The sequence below is a fragment of the Pleurotus ostreatus genome, assembly GCF_014466165.1.
Source record: "Pleurotus ostreatus strain PC9 chromosome Unknown scaffold_2, whole genome shotgun sequence".
NCBI lineage: Eukaryota > Fungi > Basidiomycota > Agaricomycetes > Agaricales > Pleurotaceae > Pleurotus > Pleurotus ostreatus.
This window is the reverse complement of record NW_023503157.1, coordinates 701439-717266: the sequence shown is the minus strand read 5'-3', so window position 1 is coordinate 717266 and position 15828 is coordinate 701439. Positions and strand designations below refer to the sequence as shown.

Here is a 15828-nt window from a genome sequence, read left to right as displayed (position 1 = left end):
TATAGCTTGCCAGCTTGAGGGATATGACCGTTCGAGAAGTTCACGAAAGTTTGGGGCTTCTCGACATGGAATAATCAAGGAGAGACCTGCTGGATGATACGATTTGAACGTAAGCGTTTCTCAGATAAATCGTTGACTACTTCATCCATGGTCATTTCAGATATATTAGAAGTACCGAAGGTACATATATGCGCTCAAAATACTGATATGTGCAATGAGACAGCCGGCATACCTTATTCACCATGCAAGGTACGCAAGACCATGTGCGACGAATCGCGATTGAAAATGCACCAGGCCGGGATGGGTGCATAGAGATGTTCTTGAGTCCGACTTCCGTTATTTTCTGACAGCGATCCAGCTGGTGCCACAACCCGCCCATATCCCTACCACCTGAGCAGACACAAATTTTGATGTAGGCCATATTTTGACTGGGAACATGACATCGTCGGTGGAACCGATACCAATGTTCCCATGCTCATTCCATCCCCAGCCCCAAACTTCTGAACCATCGCCAGTCTCCAACCACACCAGTACGTGTTCACTCCCACATGCGATGTTCTTCACCTCGCCCCCTGATAACTGAACCGCCGCAGGTAGGTTTGGATCATGGGTCAAGCGTCCAAGCTGGCCCTTTGCGTTATTTCCTACAGAGAGGATCTTGTCTGCACGAACGGCGTACGTGTTGTTCCATGTACAGACAACCCTCTGAATATTGACAAGAGACTGAACTCCTGCAAGCTGGTTTTTGCGATCGGAGCCGAAGGCGTGGATCCGACCAGAGCGCAGCAGGATCACCGAATGCTGATTGCCTACTCCAATGGATGCTACGTGGTCCATTTCCCCCAAGTCCAGAATAAGACGGGGTGTGGCCTGAATAGGTTGTATCTTTCCGTCAGACGCGTTTATTTCGCCCAGTTGGCCATGGCGGGCGGCGCCCCAACCGGCAACTACCCTACGTTCAGAACCATCTGATAGAGTCGCGAGAAGATATACAATGACGTGATGAGGCCCGGTTGCCAGGTCTTCAATCCGCAGCCGGACGAGGTCAAGAGGTGAAAATATGCCGGCGAAACTGATCATGTTGATTGAATCAGATGTAGTTCCGACCCCTAGGTCCCCGTAGTCATTCGCACCAAGTGAAACAAGTACATCGTTTCCACTCGAGGTGGTGAATACGATGTAAGTTGTTTCCCAAGCAGCAGCAACGAGTCGGGGTGATGCATTCCGAAGCGCACTATGTTGACTAGGTATGTCGAGGAGTTGCAGCCGAGACTTTGCAGATTCTTCGAGTATGTTTTGATGGTATGAAGGGCCTAGCTGTCCTTTACCACCATCGCCACAACCCCATAGTTCGACCAATGATTGGGTTCGAAGGAGGACGACTGTGTGATTCGCACCACCCGAAATCGAGACGATATCTTGGATACTGTTTGTAAGATCCTCAGAAGTAAATTGACAGATGTCGAAGGAATGCAAGTCATCGCAGTTTCCGCTCGCAAGCTGGCCACGAGCATTTGAGCCAGCAGAATAAACGATCGGTGTCGGTGAAGACATTATCAATAACTAGTTGGCACTCCGACTAGAATAATCGCAACGAGCGCCGTTCGTCTTTGTGACTTACGGCCTTCGCATCTCCAGTAATCTTGAGTTTTAACGCAGCGCCGGATGGTTACTGACTGGCACTAGGGATACTCTAGAAGCAGTAACTTAAGTGGACCGTCATGCTCTGCTATCCAATAATATACGAGTACAATTTCTCCTATCTATAATATATATAAGCCTATGTTATACACAAAGCACTTCACAATAAAATTGCACAAGAAATGTGCAGACAGCAAGCTCTGTCCGAAAACAACATTACACTTTGACTTTCTTTGCCTGAGTCCCTGCACCGTTGCCGACCACCTGGTCGGCTTCTTCCGTCTCGTCCAGAGATCTCTTTGATCCCTTGGTGAGCGGAGGAATTTCGGGAGGTTCTGCGTACTCCTCGTCATCATCTTCGTCGTCACCCTCTTCTTCCTCTTCTTGAGGTCGTCCATTGGTCCCCTAAGAAGCGACAACACGTTAGATACGAAATTTTACAATATGGGCGCCACGTCAAGAGATTAATGTGCAGGAGGGGGTAGGCGGGCGGCGGTAACGAACTCAGAGCAACGTACGTTGGAGAGTAAGTACGCAGTGAGATTCTCTTGTCTCTGTAAAGTCGTCGTGAGGGGTGGGGAACAAGGCTTATTGGCATGCACAACGTACTTCGTCTTCCTCCCCCTCTTCGTCTTCGTCTTCTTCTTCTTCCTCCTCCTCCTGCTCATCGTGTACGTTATCCTCTACGGCAAGGGGGCCCGCTTCGTCGTCCTAAAAATACGAGTGGAATTAGTACTGCTCTGTCCGACGTGTCCAGAGCAAGGCAGACGCCCACCTCAACGTCATACTCATCACTTTCCTCGCCTTCTTCGTCGACCTCTAGCCCCTGTTCTGCAACTTCCTCTGGCTCCGGCGCTGGCTCCGAAGCCTGAGCGAGAGGTCTTGTCTCTTCTGGGCCGCCCATTTGTGATGTACTCTGCGCTTAACAGGTTATCCCTCGACAGGGAATTCGATCCTCGAAGTCAACAAAGTTGAGCGCGAACTAGTAGCGGCTTTTCACTTGTGGGGGATTGGGACTCAGGGGAACGGCCGGGATTGCTGTGGGGGGAAGGGGAACACTTCGTGCGGGCTTCGAGTGGTCTTAGATGATTGTTGGGGAGCAGTTCCGAGTCCGGTGAGAAATGTTGACCCAAGGGGAGAGCGCTAAGGCTACCCCCTATCGCTTGAGCGATCACGTGAATCTGATTCCGGCGCTCGTGACTTTAGGCTCCAGTACTACACGCGTCGCGTGAGGTCGCGGTCTCCTCTAGCCTCCTGAACTTCTTACCAGATTCTTCGACGGTCACCCATAAAGCCTTGACGACAGTGCCTACTGAGGCTCACTGATGCCCGCTCCCTGTTTATTGCTAACAATAGGTTCTGGTTGCCAGGCCCGTACCAAACAGAAAATTCACACCATACTTGTATGTTTCGTTCTGCCTTGAGAATTGTCAGCTTTCTCACAGGCGACACGCGAAAGGACCCCGGACAATGTTTGTAAAGGCCTGTCTGGGCGGATGCTACTCAATTGTCCTAGGTCAGCAAATCGGCCTAAAATGTCCTCGAAATCCGACAGGCCCAAAACAAGTTCCAAAGCGTCCGGGATAGCAAACAGGCCTCAAAAGTACTCTTAATTTGTCCTTTCAACCGTCATCTGATGTCATAGGATTCACCGTCGCTCATCCTTTAGCTGGAGCGCTTCACAAAAGGGCTTTTCCGAGCCACTTCTGACAGCAGATGTCTTCTGGTGTCCGTTCCCATGCCTGGGTGTACTAGGGATTGTCCGGGGTCCTCATGCGAAGCTGTTGCAATCCACATCGGTCGAACTTGCAGCGCAGGGATCGCGTCAATCAGCCCTACTACCTCGTCGAACAAACAAGGAGTGATCCGTGATGCTCAGAAGAAGCAGATGGCCACTGCTTTCCGCCCATCAGCGCCACACATATCCTCGTTCTCGTGCACCCATGGGGGATCACAAGGAAGCCCGCCTTCCATGTTTCTCACCCATAGCATTACCCGTCGACCGTGTATGCCGCAAGAAGAATGGATGAGCGCACTCATGATGCTGGCTATGATGTTATGGTACGTAACCGACGAATGGTTTACCAAGACTGATGACCTTGATAGGATAAGGCGCCATCAGCCAATTTCACATACACTGCGTCTCCACCGAGAGGGGATCGCGAGAACACGCTCGCTCTGGTATGTACACTGAAGATTGGAACTGACCGGAAACTTCCTGATGCTGCGCGCGAAACTGCTCGAATGGTGATGTGATGTATTCCTAGAGCTGTCTGTGCACTCAAGAAGTGTCTCAGTGTCGAGGTGCTTGTTTGATACCTCTACAGGATCAGCGATAGGGGCTGGCGCGAGGCTCTGTAAATTTCAGGGCTCAGATCTATGCGACCAGCGCATCGACTCTGTCGCCCAAACTAAGGCGTTGCGATAAGATCATTTTATGTATTTTCCGTTAGACAATAAATACATATGTTCGTGGGAAATGCTATGCTAAGGGCTACAGGTTTTGTCCTCATACTTAGCCAAGTTCGTTATTGCTCGTCGTTCTCTTACTTTTGAAGCTCGTCGTCGTCTAACCCAACCACTCCTTATTTCCGACCGTCGTGGTCACCGTAGAGCGCACCCCGGAGGCCAGAATCCAACGAACGAAGTCTATAGAAGATTTGTTTGACCGCGCCTCGAGGCAACGAGCAGGCAAACGGCTTTTGCCAGAACACGCCTCGCCTGCATCCCTTAGTCCTTTCTTTTTGTCTACAGATCAATTAATTCACCCATCGACTTGAAGTGGAACATCAACCTCGTCGTGCACATCTCGACGGCTGATTCACACTAGTTCCCAACAAACTCGCATGCCAAGCACTGTACGGTCGACTGCAAGCCAGACGCCGCCCGTACCATCGAAGAAGAAATTCCGCACCGTTCTTGGATTTGGTGCCGTCTTCAAAGACGCAGAGACAGACGCCACCGCTGAGGAGACATCAAATTTCTCGTCTCTAGGTCGTAACTTGGCTTTTGCGCGTAAGAGCTTCGACGCTGCGACGAGCCTCAAGACTACTCGGAGGCACACCCCTGGTAGCTCCAGCATTGCCGATCCTTCATTCTTTGCACCGAAAGCCGTTGATATCGCCCAAACGCAGTCATCAACCGTCAATCCACCTACCAGCAACATGCAGGCCATCGAAGTGACCGATTCGCGAACTTCGTCGCGGCGACAGCCTGTCCATGTCGATCAAGATGGTCCATGGAGTATAAGCGTCGCTGAGACACCACACAACGCGCAGACGTACAGTCTTTATATCAAGAGTGAGTTGCATTCCCTTTTGGTGCAAGTCTACTCCCAATCCTGTGACTGCCAACTGCGTTCCCCGTGTCCGAACCTTGTTTCAATTTATACATAACTGATCATTACGCATCCAGCTCCAACTCACAACCTTACCCTCACCCGCACCGCCATGGAAATCGTCGAGCTCGACCAGAAGCTCCGTGACGTCCAACCTGGCGCCAACTTTCCCCCTCTTCCCATCGACATCGCATCACTGCCCCCTCCACCGAAGCGAAAATCTACCTTCCTCAACACTCTATCGCGCTTAGCATCGCCGACATCATCGCGGACAAGCCGCTCGGCGTCTGGTCGTCGTCTGAACAACACAACCAATATATTTTCTTCTGGTCTACCAACCCCCTTGACGTCACCGTCGGGCGAAGTCAGCGATCCATTCTCTAGCTTTACCGCCATCAACGGCGAAACCTCCCCCACCAGCGTGCACCCCCCGCCGTCTGCTGTCAGCACCTCGATCGCTAGTTATCTTACCATTGTATCCAATACTCCATCCTTGCGCCAAGCACGGGTATGGAAACGCTTTGTCCGCGTGCGTACCGATGATCTCGAAAGTGTGCGAGTCGAGCGTGCAATTAAGCGTGTGCGCTCCGACCTCGCTGCCCACGTAGGCCTGAGCCAAGCTGCGGCCACGCCGCTGCCTGAGAATGACGCAGACGAGGACGGCGGCGTGAATATCCACGAGCGGAGCAGTGTTCACGAAGTGAAGGAGGTCAAGGGTGATGGTCACGTCGAAGTCCGTGAAGTCGACGGAGATGAAGCAAAGTCTAAGGTGTCTAGGGAGCAAGAGGAGCCCATCATCGATCCAGGCTTGCTGCAGGCCGTTAGCAGGGGAGACGAGACACAGGAGGAGCAAGCCGATCAAGATCTGTCACCAGATGCAGATATTAGCACCTCCGAAGGTGTCGAAGATGCCCCGCATGGTGCTACTACGTCGACAAGTCCTGAAATAAATGGCCTACCCGCTCCCGAAGGTGCCTCGGCCGTTGTCGACGCGGCTACCATCCCACCATCTCCGGCCGATGATGAACCTACCCCTCTTGTTGAAGAAGAGGTACCAGCCACCCCTGTTGCTCCCGATGCTCCAGCCGGGAGTCGAATCCACCGTTCGAAGTCGGCTGACCCAGATAATGTCATCACCAGGCTCTCGCGAGCATTCTCTTCATCGGCTTCTCTATCACAAGATCCAGCCTCTTCACAAACGGAAGACGACTCTTCATTATCGACCACCGGAAGGACCAAGAGGAAGAAGCGATCCAAGTCTGTCGATCCCAATAAGGAGAAGAAGAAGAAAGAAGAGCGGAAGTCGCAGAGAAAGGTGGTGATCGACGACTTCGAGATGCTACGGGTGCTTGGGAAGGGGTGTGCTGGCAAGGTGTTGCTAGTACGGCACAAACCAACGTCGGACTTGTTCGCGCTCAAGGCCATCACGAAGCGTCACGTGCTTGCTCATCAAGAGCTGCAACACACACTGACAGAGCAAGCGGTTCTCAAACGGATGGCAGCTGAAAGCAAAGATCCGTTCGTTGTCAAGCTTTGGTGGAGTTTCCACGATAAGGAGAATCTATTCTTGGTTATGGTATATGCTCTTCTATCTTATGTTGAATGGCCTGAAAACATGGACTATAAAGGACTTCCACCCTGGCGGAGATCTTGCGACACAACTGGCTCGCTGGGGACGGCTAGGCCGCGATCGAGCAAGATTTTATGCCGCTGAAATCGTCGAGGGAGTAGAAGGCTTGCACGCCGCCGGTGTCATATACCGAGATCTCAAGCCAGAAAATATCTTGATCGGCTCGGATGGCCACATTGTTCTCACTGACTTTGGTCTGTCAAAGGAGTTCCCCCGCAAAACGGCAGCTACCACTGTACCATCAACGCCATCCGGGATGCGTGGCGGAGGAGACTTCTACCCAGGATTGTCACAGCCTGCCACGCCCCCTTGGATGAAGGGTGAGAAAGGAGGGGAACTCGCGGCTGGGTGGCCTGGTCAACCCGTTGGGCACAGCGACTCCACGAGCACGTTCTGCGGAACTGCAGAGTATCTGGCGCCCGAGGTGATCCAGGGCTTGCCCTACAGCTACGAAGTCGATTGGTGGAGTTTTGGCACTATGCTCTACGAAATGCTTACAGGAATCGTGAGTCTTTTGATCGACATCTCCTAGGCTGTTCCAGGTATCTAACTGATGGACGAATCTAGACTCCCTTCTGGGCAAACAACCATTCAGAGATGTACATGCGCGTTCTTCAGAATGAGCTGCAGTTCCCTGATGACAGAGCCATGGACCAAGACACGAAGAGCTTGATACGTGGGGTACGTAGCGAGCTTCATATTTCTCTGCGACCTTACTTATTGATCCACCGCATGCAGCTACTCCAACGGAATCCTGCTCTCCGGATATGCGAGCCACGCATAAAACGACATCCCTACTTTTCAATGATGTACGTCTTCCTCTTCTTGTTGATCCACGCGATCTTACCAGTTTTTACTAATACAGAGACTGGTCGCATGTATATTACAAGCGATATATCCGTAAGTGGTTTGGTCCCCAACATGTTGCTTCGCTTTCCTGATGCAGTATTATCAGCCCCTTACATACCCCCTATCGACCCGTCGAATGCAAGCGATACGCAGAATTTCGACGACACCTTCCTAGATATGGAACCCGTACTCGACGAGTTCAATGAGAACGAACAAACAGATACTGACCAAGAGCCGCAAACTGACGCTGATCGCACCGACGGAGAAGAATCAAATACTACGCCCTCCCAGTCGCGGAGCTCGTCTATACCACCGCAACCCTCGCAGCCGATAGTTGCCGATGATTCTGTCGACGTCTTCGATGGCTACTCCTTTAAAGGACGCCATTCGGTATTACTGGACGATGAAGAGGAATCTGAGGAATCATCAGAGATGGAGAGCGAAGAGGATGGTGAAGTCCAGACGCCAGCAACTGCCCAACCACAGCTACAAGACGTAGAGGAGGCGCCAGAGCCTAAGACTCCGGAGGCTCGTCCTCAGCCTCTCCCCGAGGTCGACCTTGAGCCCGAGCCCAAGACACCAGCCACCGCCGAACCCCCTGCAATCCCGACGAAACTTGATACTGAGCCAGCTGAAGCCAAACCCGCTACGCCCGAGCCGACGCTCCCAAGCAAAGACGTGCCGCCGCCACCACCCATCACCCACGACACGTCCGTTCCCGAGAAACTCAAGGAGGTCAAGGTCGTCCAGCCCACTAAGACTGTTGCCCCGAAACCAACTACTAGTCGTGGTCACCGTCCTCGCCGAGAGAAATCAGGAGTTCCAGCCTTGGATAAATATCTATCTGATACTGCTGATGAAGACCACGGTGCGACGACAGAACGAGAAGATGACGAGGATGATGACTGGGACTTCATCGAAGCTGCCGATGGTGAAGATCGCAACGGTGCCAAAGGCACGAGCCTTTTCGCAAGGGGCGTTGTAGATCGATACCGACTTGCGGTATTCCGAAAGGCTTCCACCCCTCATCGCTCAACCGCACGGTCAGTATCTGGTACATCACAAGTCTCTCAGACAACCGATACTGGCGATTCACCGACACCATCACAACGCCGTGGCCGCAATCCTGGCCTCACTTTCCGGCGTCATCCTCGACAGTTCTTACGACCGAAATCGCCTCCATCGAGCTTCTCGTCCAAGACCAATACCGTGGCAAGATCTCTAGCCACATCTGGATCTGCAACTTTGTCTGCCGCATCTACCTCGTCCAGTGCAGGATTGTTGACACCATCCACCTCTGTCGGTGGCTCACTGCTTGCGTCTCCATCTCTGAAATCAAAGGAATCGGCCATGTCCGTTGGGGACCAAAGCATGTCATCATCCTTATCTGGCAGCGAAGCGCCAACGCCAGACCCCAATCATGATACCGTTAAAGCTCTTCCCGAGGAACCAGAGAAACAAAAGAACAAGAAGTTGAAGAAATACAAGGAAAATGCAGAGAAGGTGTTCTCTATATTCTCCTCGCCTCGCTAGCTTCTGTCTTCACACTCGGTATTTCCCTTCTTTGTACTCTGGGTCGATTTTGCTGTCCGTCATCATGTACACATTTCTTGTTATCCACCTATGGAAGCCACCGAACTATCTTACCACACTCCTTTATTACTATAAACGTTATTTACTTCCATGGTCCCCTCCCAGTCCGCGACTAGGGACGCCATTATCTTCGCACTGCTTTCGAAGCCTCTCACCAACTATTAGATTAGCTTTTCTAATTGGCCATTCGTTGTGGAATAACATCTCTTATCTGCTTTAGATCCTGGATTTTTACTATGTATATTGAAATCAAATCGAACAAGTCTAGCAACACCAAAATCTTTTTGTTGAATGCATCTGATCATCCTCTGCTATATTGTTCGCCCGAATTACCTTCAAGAACACGCTTTCAAGGGTTGCCTTCTCCACCGTGTATTCGGAGAAGTCGCTGTTGCTAGACAAAGTATGGAAGAGATCGGGCAACGATAACCCGTTCTCCTTTGCTATTGGGACTTCGAATCGAGTCGCGACATCTTCAGCCAGACGGGAGCCGGGTATGTGCGCCATAACTTGCTGCGCTTTGAGGACATCTTCCCTCGAGTGACACGAAAAGTGAACTTCATACAGTGCGTACCGAGCGGAGAGCGCGCTAGTTGTATCGACCGCTTTGAAACGCACCAGGTCAATCGGTGACAATCTCGCAGATAACCAAGGACTAACCTAGCATCCGCTTAGCGATGATGCCAACTTTACTGGCCAGAGCAGAGGCCTCTTCCATTGAATCTGAGAGTAACATTGTTAGGTGGATCCCACGAGCAGGATTTGAGAAGAAGGACGCACGAGTGGTGATGATGACCGCTTTGCCCCGGGCGACATTGCGAAGAGTACCCCACATATCCCTTTTCATCTTGGCGTCGACGCCAGTGGAAAATTCATCAATGAGGATCACACTAGGATTTCCTAATTACAAACGCTCAATATTTAGTACCAGACGAAGGGAGTAATCGAACATACCCATCATGGCAATGGCCAAGGATAATTTTCGCTGGTTTCCACCTGACAGTTTGCTGGCTAGACGGTCTGAATATACATCTAGGCCTGTGGCACCAAGGAGCGAGTCGATGGTCACTTGGAGCTCCTGCTTCCCTAGGCCTTTCAATCGCCCGTAAGTCAAGAGATGCTCCTGAACTGTCAGCTGTGAATCGATGGCGGTGAACTGTGGGCAGACGCCAATATTAAGCCGGGCAAGCTGTGGGCTATCGACCACGGAAATCCCGTTGATCAGGACATCTCCTGAGTCGGGTATCACATCTCCACCTGTTGTCAGATTAATTCAGCGTGTGTCAGCGTATGGAAAGACAACGGAAGCGCACGTATTACGTTAAAGGTGGTGGTTTTACCGGCACCGTTGGGTCCGAGCAGAGCGAAGATAACGTCCCGGGAAACACCAAAGCTCACGTCGTCGACTACCTTGTTGCTCCCAAATGATTTCGACATATGCTGGACCCGTAGGATATCCTGCGAGTTCAACGCGGCGTGGGCCTCTTGGGCTACGTCTAACTTCGTAGGGTCTGAGTTTGGAGCCACGGATGAGTGAGCCCTGCGACTATGCCTTGAAAAGATAGAGCCCGAGTCCACCCAGACCAAGACGCCAAGAAGGACGAAGCCGTAGACAATGAGGTAGAGTATAGGGCCTCCAAATCTGGTGATAACGCCCATGGACGCCGTCGTCACCGGCGACGAGCCATCGCATAGCAAAGAGAAGAGATTCACGGATACCAACGCCGCCCGCATCTGCACGATCCATCAGCCGAAGTGCTACGCGACGACAAGCAAACAGATAACGCATACCACACTGGCGACAGGAGACAGTATCGACAACGTAAAGTGTATGATCGTGATGATGCGGCCTGCTTCGGAGTTTTTAGCGTACGTCAAGGTCAAGAGATAGCCAGCGAGGTATAACTTGACGGTGAGTTAGCGCGGCAAAGCGGATGCCAAAGTGACTGCTCACTATGAACATGATGATTTGATACCCCGCGACGGCGGCGAAAGCAGCGAGGGGTGACGGCATGAAGAGGGCTACAGAATACGCGAACAGCGCGCCAACGATGCCGTAGAGTACGAGCACCAGCCACTCCACACAAATATCAGCCAACGACGCCCCAAGATATCAGTAGAGAGATCTTACGAGCAGGCCCAAGCCATGAAATTGATTAGAGGCGGCGACAAAGACAATCACAACTACTGTGGCGATGATGACCCCGCAAATAGAATCAAAGAGCAGATGCCCGATCCACAAGCCCACAGGATTGGACAGTCCGTTCGAGAACTGCATAGCCTGTACGGCTGATCTGCGCTCCCTGCAAACATACAACGAAAAGAACGCCGGATACACCGCCTGTAGATATGAGACATTCAGCACTGATCGATGATCTACCAACAGTCTACCAAGAAAGCAAGGGCGTACCATGGCAGCACCGAAGAATGCGACCCATTTCAAGGCCACTAGAGTCCCAGCGTTGATAGCAGGAAAGGCTTCATAGCTTGCCTGAATTATATTCGGCGTGCCCGCCGAGTTCCCGGAAGAATTGAGTGCTCGATTGTAAAGAATATTCGAGGCAAGGTTCAGCATGGCGGGCCCCATCAGCCCGGGGGAACTGGCTTCCCAGGCGACCAGCGAGTTGGACGACTCAACGTCGAGAGAAACACCGCCCAAGGAAAGATTTCTATAGCTCTGCTCGATAGTCGCCACAAACGAGGCGTTATCCGCAACATCATTCACGCGCAAAAACCTCGTAGCGTTTCCGAGACCTGAGACAATCGCCGGCGGCGAAACGACCACGCGCGAGCCATTGCCGAACCCAAACGGAATGAGCGAGGACTCTGGGAGGAACAGCGCGATGTTGGTCGAGTTGCGAAAGCGGACGGTGCACGTTTGCTCGCGGTTGGTGATGAACACCAGGGGGATCGTCGAGCCGGCGATAGCGATGAGAACGGCGAGGAGCGGGGAGAGCCAGCTGCGCCGTGCGACGAGCGCCCGTTTGCGGAATATCGTGAACGCCTGGTGTAGCGGCGACACGCTGCGGCCTGGGGCGAGTTCCAAGCCCTGCGTATTCGGCTTTCCCGGTGACGAGCTGCTAGATAGAGACGCCTTTTCTGCCATCCCCGGATGATCGTCGTGACGCGCCATCAGGTCCAAGAAGATGTCTTCGACAGATGTCCCGAGCACTTCGTAGGAAGCGATCCCCGAAACTTGCTTCTCTTCTTCCAGCAATCGAAGCACCTGCTCGACCGCAGCGGGATCCCTAGTTTTCAGATGAAAACAGACCAGAAAGGGAGAGGACGTCGTAAGATATGTTGCTGCAGCTATCGAGCGCACGCGGTCCAGGAGTTCAGCACACGACGCCTGCAGCTTTTCTGCGGGCAGCGAGGCGGAGAAGTGCACTTGCACGCTGTACCCTTCGCCCAGTTCGCGCTTCAGAGCGACAGGCGTGCCCTCCGCAACAAGCTTGCCTGGCGCGGCCAGAATAGCAATGCGATCGGCCAGGAGATCGGCTTCGTCGAGGAACTAGCGGCAGATCTTGCGTCAGAAGCTAGATCTTCGGGGAGCGTGCTACTTATTAATCTTACATGTGTGGTGAAAATGACCGTCCTCTCATTTCGCACCGAGGTCAATGTCTTCCATAGAGCCCGACGGGATAGGGGGTCGACGCCGGAGGTACACTACGATCGCCCACATATTGAGCTAGATGTCGTCGTAAGAGAGTAAGACACCCACCTCGTCGACGAGAAGAACTATCAATGGCGGGACACGGCAGATCAACACAAGCACCCACATAACACAAACCATACTCTGATCATAATCACTCACCCTTGGATCCACCGACGAGGCCAATCGCCAGCTGCAGCTTCCTCTTCTGACCACCCGACATCGCGACCGAGCGAGCGTGCATCTTGCTCTCGAGATCACAATCGCGCAGCAGCTGCTCCAAGTCCTCGTCCTTCGGTGCGCCGTCCGACCGCTTGACGGCCCTCCACACGCGGAGGGTCTGAAGACACGTTAGCTCGGGGAACAGCACATTCTTCTGCGGGACGATCCCGAGCGTGCCTCGAGGCGGGCGCGCCAGGGCGCCCTCGAACGTCACGGACCCGCCCGTCCGTCCAGCGAGGCCCCCAATAACAGACAGCGCCGTCGACTTGCCCGCGCTAAATCAGCTCAGCGTCAACGTCGCTGGCAACCCATTACACAATAGACACGAGCCTCACCCATTCGATCCCAGCAGGACGTAGATGCCGTACTTCGGCACGGCGAAGCTGAGGTCCTTTATGGCAGTGACTGTGTTTCCCTTCCCGAACATCGAGGTGGAGAACGTCTTCTGCAGGTTTTTGATGGATATCGCGATGCCCTCCGCTGGGGGCTCGACGGGCCCGCGGGCGCGGCGCCTCCAGAACCGCCAGGAGTTCGTGGGCTCACGGGGGTCGTAGAGCCGGCGCTCAAGGAGGACCGCAAAGTACGGCCAAATGAATACGTCGATCTACAGAATGTGTCGCGAGTCAACACGACCAGAACTGCGACTGCAAGGCACGTACGATGGCTGCGATGATCAGTGGCAGAAGGCGGAGCTGATTATCGGGATCCGGTTCTAGGAGATTGGCGGGGCGTAGATGGTTCTCGAAGCCGCAGATGGCGCGGATGGCAAAGATGTAGTACCCAGGCGGGAATACGACGCTGAATACGAACGCCGCACCACTGCTCGCTCGACCGAATACAAGCGCTAATATCGCGAGGAGTATCGACAGAAACGTCGTCACTACCGCCGCTAGTTGCGGGCTCTTCCCGAAAGGCGCCGCGACGAAGAACGACCAGCTGGCCAGGGAGACGCCGAGAAGCAGGTGGACGACGAGAATAAGGCCTGCGTTGGACGCGGTGAAGATGCGGTAATGCCAGATCAGCCCAACGATGATCCACGCAGGGAGGTAGGCTAATGAGATACTGACATGCCATGAACTAGAGGCGTACGTCAGTGTCGAAGCGAGTGTAAATGAATGGCGAGCTCGCACAGTATCCGGGCTGAATCCATGAGTCCCATAGCCTTGAGATGGGCAGTCAGCATTTCCGCCCTTTCACTGGCCACGGATCCGGGGAGTTGATATGCGATGCCGACAAAACAAATAAACCTGTAAAGGTGTTGGGACTTGCATCGTAAACCAACCGTGGAAGGCTCACAATGCCAGAACTAATAATGTCCGTAGGCCTCTAATATAACCTAAGGTGCACGTCATTGAGTAACCATGCTGGAGTAAGAGGTCCTCATAACACACTTAGTCGAATATCCCGAGATTGTTCCTCATTAGTGGCTTGCGTAAACGGCCATTCCATTGGCACGGGAGTTTGTATACCGGTTCTCAGTTGTATGATGGCCTGCAGCCCAACTGATCAGTAAGAACATGAGTCAATCTCTGCTTCATACCTCATCCACAGCCCATTGCAGAGGTAGTATCCTCTGCTCAAAGTCACTCGTGTGACGTTCAACATCAATATGAAACAAGCCAGCATCTGCTCTGATAGTGTAGTTGACGGGGTCATTGAGACCTTCCGGTATATCATTGAAAGCAATGGCCACAAAACACTCGGAGAACAAGTTGAAGTTCTGGGGACATAGCTTGGGTATGTCTGCAACGGATGCTGCTTTCTTCACGCTGCCGAGTTGCTTATCGCTGAAGCCAGCCGTAACGCGCGCCATGATTTCCTCTGGTGTCGGAGAGTTCGTGCCGTTGGTTCCGTCGGCCCAGACGAAGGCCAGGGAGGCATCGTAGGTGTCCCTCAGCGTCGGGATAGGCACGGCTGTCCCGAGGCCGTTCTACATACGTGCGTGGGTACATGAATGTGTCGTGGTCAGATGCGACATACATTGTTGGGCTTGATCAAGAACAATTGGGCGGTCGCCAGGAAGATGCCATAAGCCACCGGCAGGATGAAGCATCGCACTAGATTGAGCTAGAGAAAGTCAGACTCCAACCGTCGCGAATAAAGGCAGCACGCACAACAGGATGTTTAGACAGAACGATCCAATTCTTCCAGAACAAGATCCCAAATTGCCTCCAGAAGAGCCCCGCCATGGTGAGCTAACCTGCGTGCCGAACCTGTGCGCGACAAACGAACTTGAGAAATGTCAAGGTCAAGCAAATAGCATGAGGATGAGCGAAGTCGGCAGGCTGTGTATGGTCTTACTGCGCCATGCGGTGAACTTGGGATATCGTGGGTGAATGCTTTCGACATGGAGGTATACCGCCGAGCTATTCTTGACTTTGATCTCGAAGACCATTTGCCCCTTGGCGCTTAGAGGACATGCCCAACATGGAGATCTACCTCTGCTACAGCCACTGTTCTACCCATTTCCGCTCCTTCCTGACTCCCATTCCCCACTCAGACCTTGCCTTCCATGAAATTCAGTCCACAAGTCAAGAGCAGCCCATGGGGAAGAAGATACTCACTTTCTTCAACAGGAAGCTGTTGTTCAACGTGGAAGGGTGACAGTCCTGAATGTAAATGCAAAAATTCAAGTCCGCGATTCAGAATTAGGGCGGACCATGGGGAAGAAATGATTGGTGTGTTGGGTATCACCCACTTACGAAAAGACCTTGGGTGTCGAAAGGAAGGCGTGATGCCCAATTATCTTGAGAAGGCCAAAACTCTGTGGACTCGCGTAACGACTCACGAGAAAGAGAAAAGTACTATTCATGAGGCACTAGGGCCTTTAAGGTCATAGAACCATGATTTATGGCACAGGACCTCAGTTTACAGACTAACGATTCCCAGATATAGATCATAACT

General features: G+C 52.6%; 4 protein-coding genes across 4 annotated transcripts; 1 reads left to right on the top strand and 3 right to left on the bottom strand.

Moving 5' to 3' along the window:
- Positions 1-336: 336 nt before the first annotated feature.
- Positions 337-1554, bottom strand: PC9H_003013 (uncharacterized protein; the record flags this gene model as incomplete). The annotated part of the gene is made up of 1 exon (XM_036772613.1): positions 337-1554. The coding sequence occupies one exon, from the start codon at positions 1552-1554 to the stop codon at positions 337-339; it is 1218 nt and encodes a 405-aa protein (XP_036634086.1).
- A 303-nt stretch (positions 1555-1857) lies between these two features.
- On the bottom strand, positions 1858-2545 carry PC9H_003012 (uncharacterized protein; the record flags this gene model as incomplete). The annotated part of the gene is made up of 4 exons (XM_036772612.1): positions 1858-2046; positions 2160-2195; positions 2251-2352; positions 2417-2545. 4 exons carry the CDS (start codon positions 2543-2545, stop codon positions 1858-1860), a joined length of 456 nt encoding a protein of 151 aa, XP_036634085.1.
- Positions 2546-4487: 1942 nt separating this feature from the next.
- On the top strand, positions 4488-8990 carry PC9H_003011 (uncharacterized protein; the record flags this gene model as incomplete). The annotated part of the gene is made up of 8 exons (XM_036772611.1): positions 4488-4941; positions 5056-6239; positions 6282-6554; positions 6607-7113; positions 7176-7289; positions 7347-7417; positions 7474-7508; positions 7564-8990. The coding sequence occupies 8 exons, from the start codon at positions 4488-4490 to the stop codon at positions 8988-8990; spliced, it is 4065 nt and encodes a 1354-aa protein (XP_036634084.1).
- Positions 8991-9314: 324 nt separating this feature from the next.
- PC9H_003010 (uncharacterized protein) lies at positions 9315-15113 on the bottom strand (the record flags this gene model as incomplete). Its single annotated transcript, XM_036772610.1, has 20 exons — positions 9315-9655; positions 9711-9773; positions 9831-9950; positions 10005-10307; positions 10364-10784; positions 10842-10955; positions 11005-11127; positions 11182-11391; positions 11461-12561; positions 12624-12716; positions 12772-12788; positions 12865-13199; positions 13260-13528; positions 13584-14001; positions 14055-14171; positions 14221-14260; positions 14316-14415; positions 14465-14854; positions 14905-14991; positions 15039-15113. 20 exons carry the CDS (start codon positions 15111-15113, stop codon positions 9315-9317), a joined length of 4737 nt encoding a protein of 1578 aa, XP_036634083.1.
- Between the last annotated feature and the right edge of the window lie 715 nt (positions 15114-15828).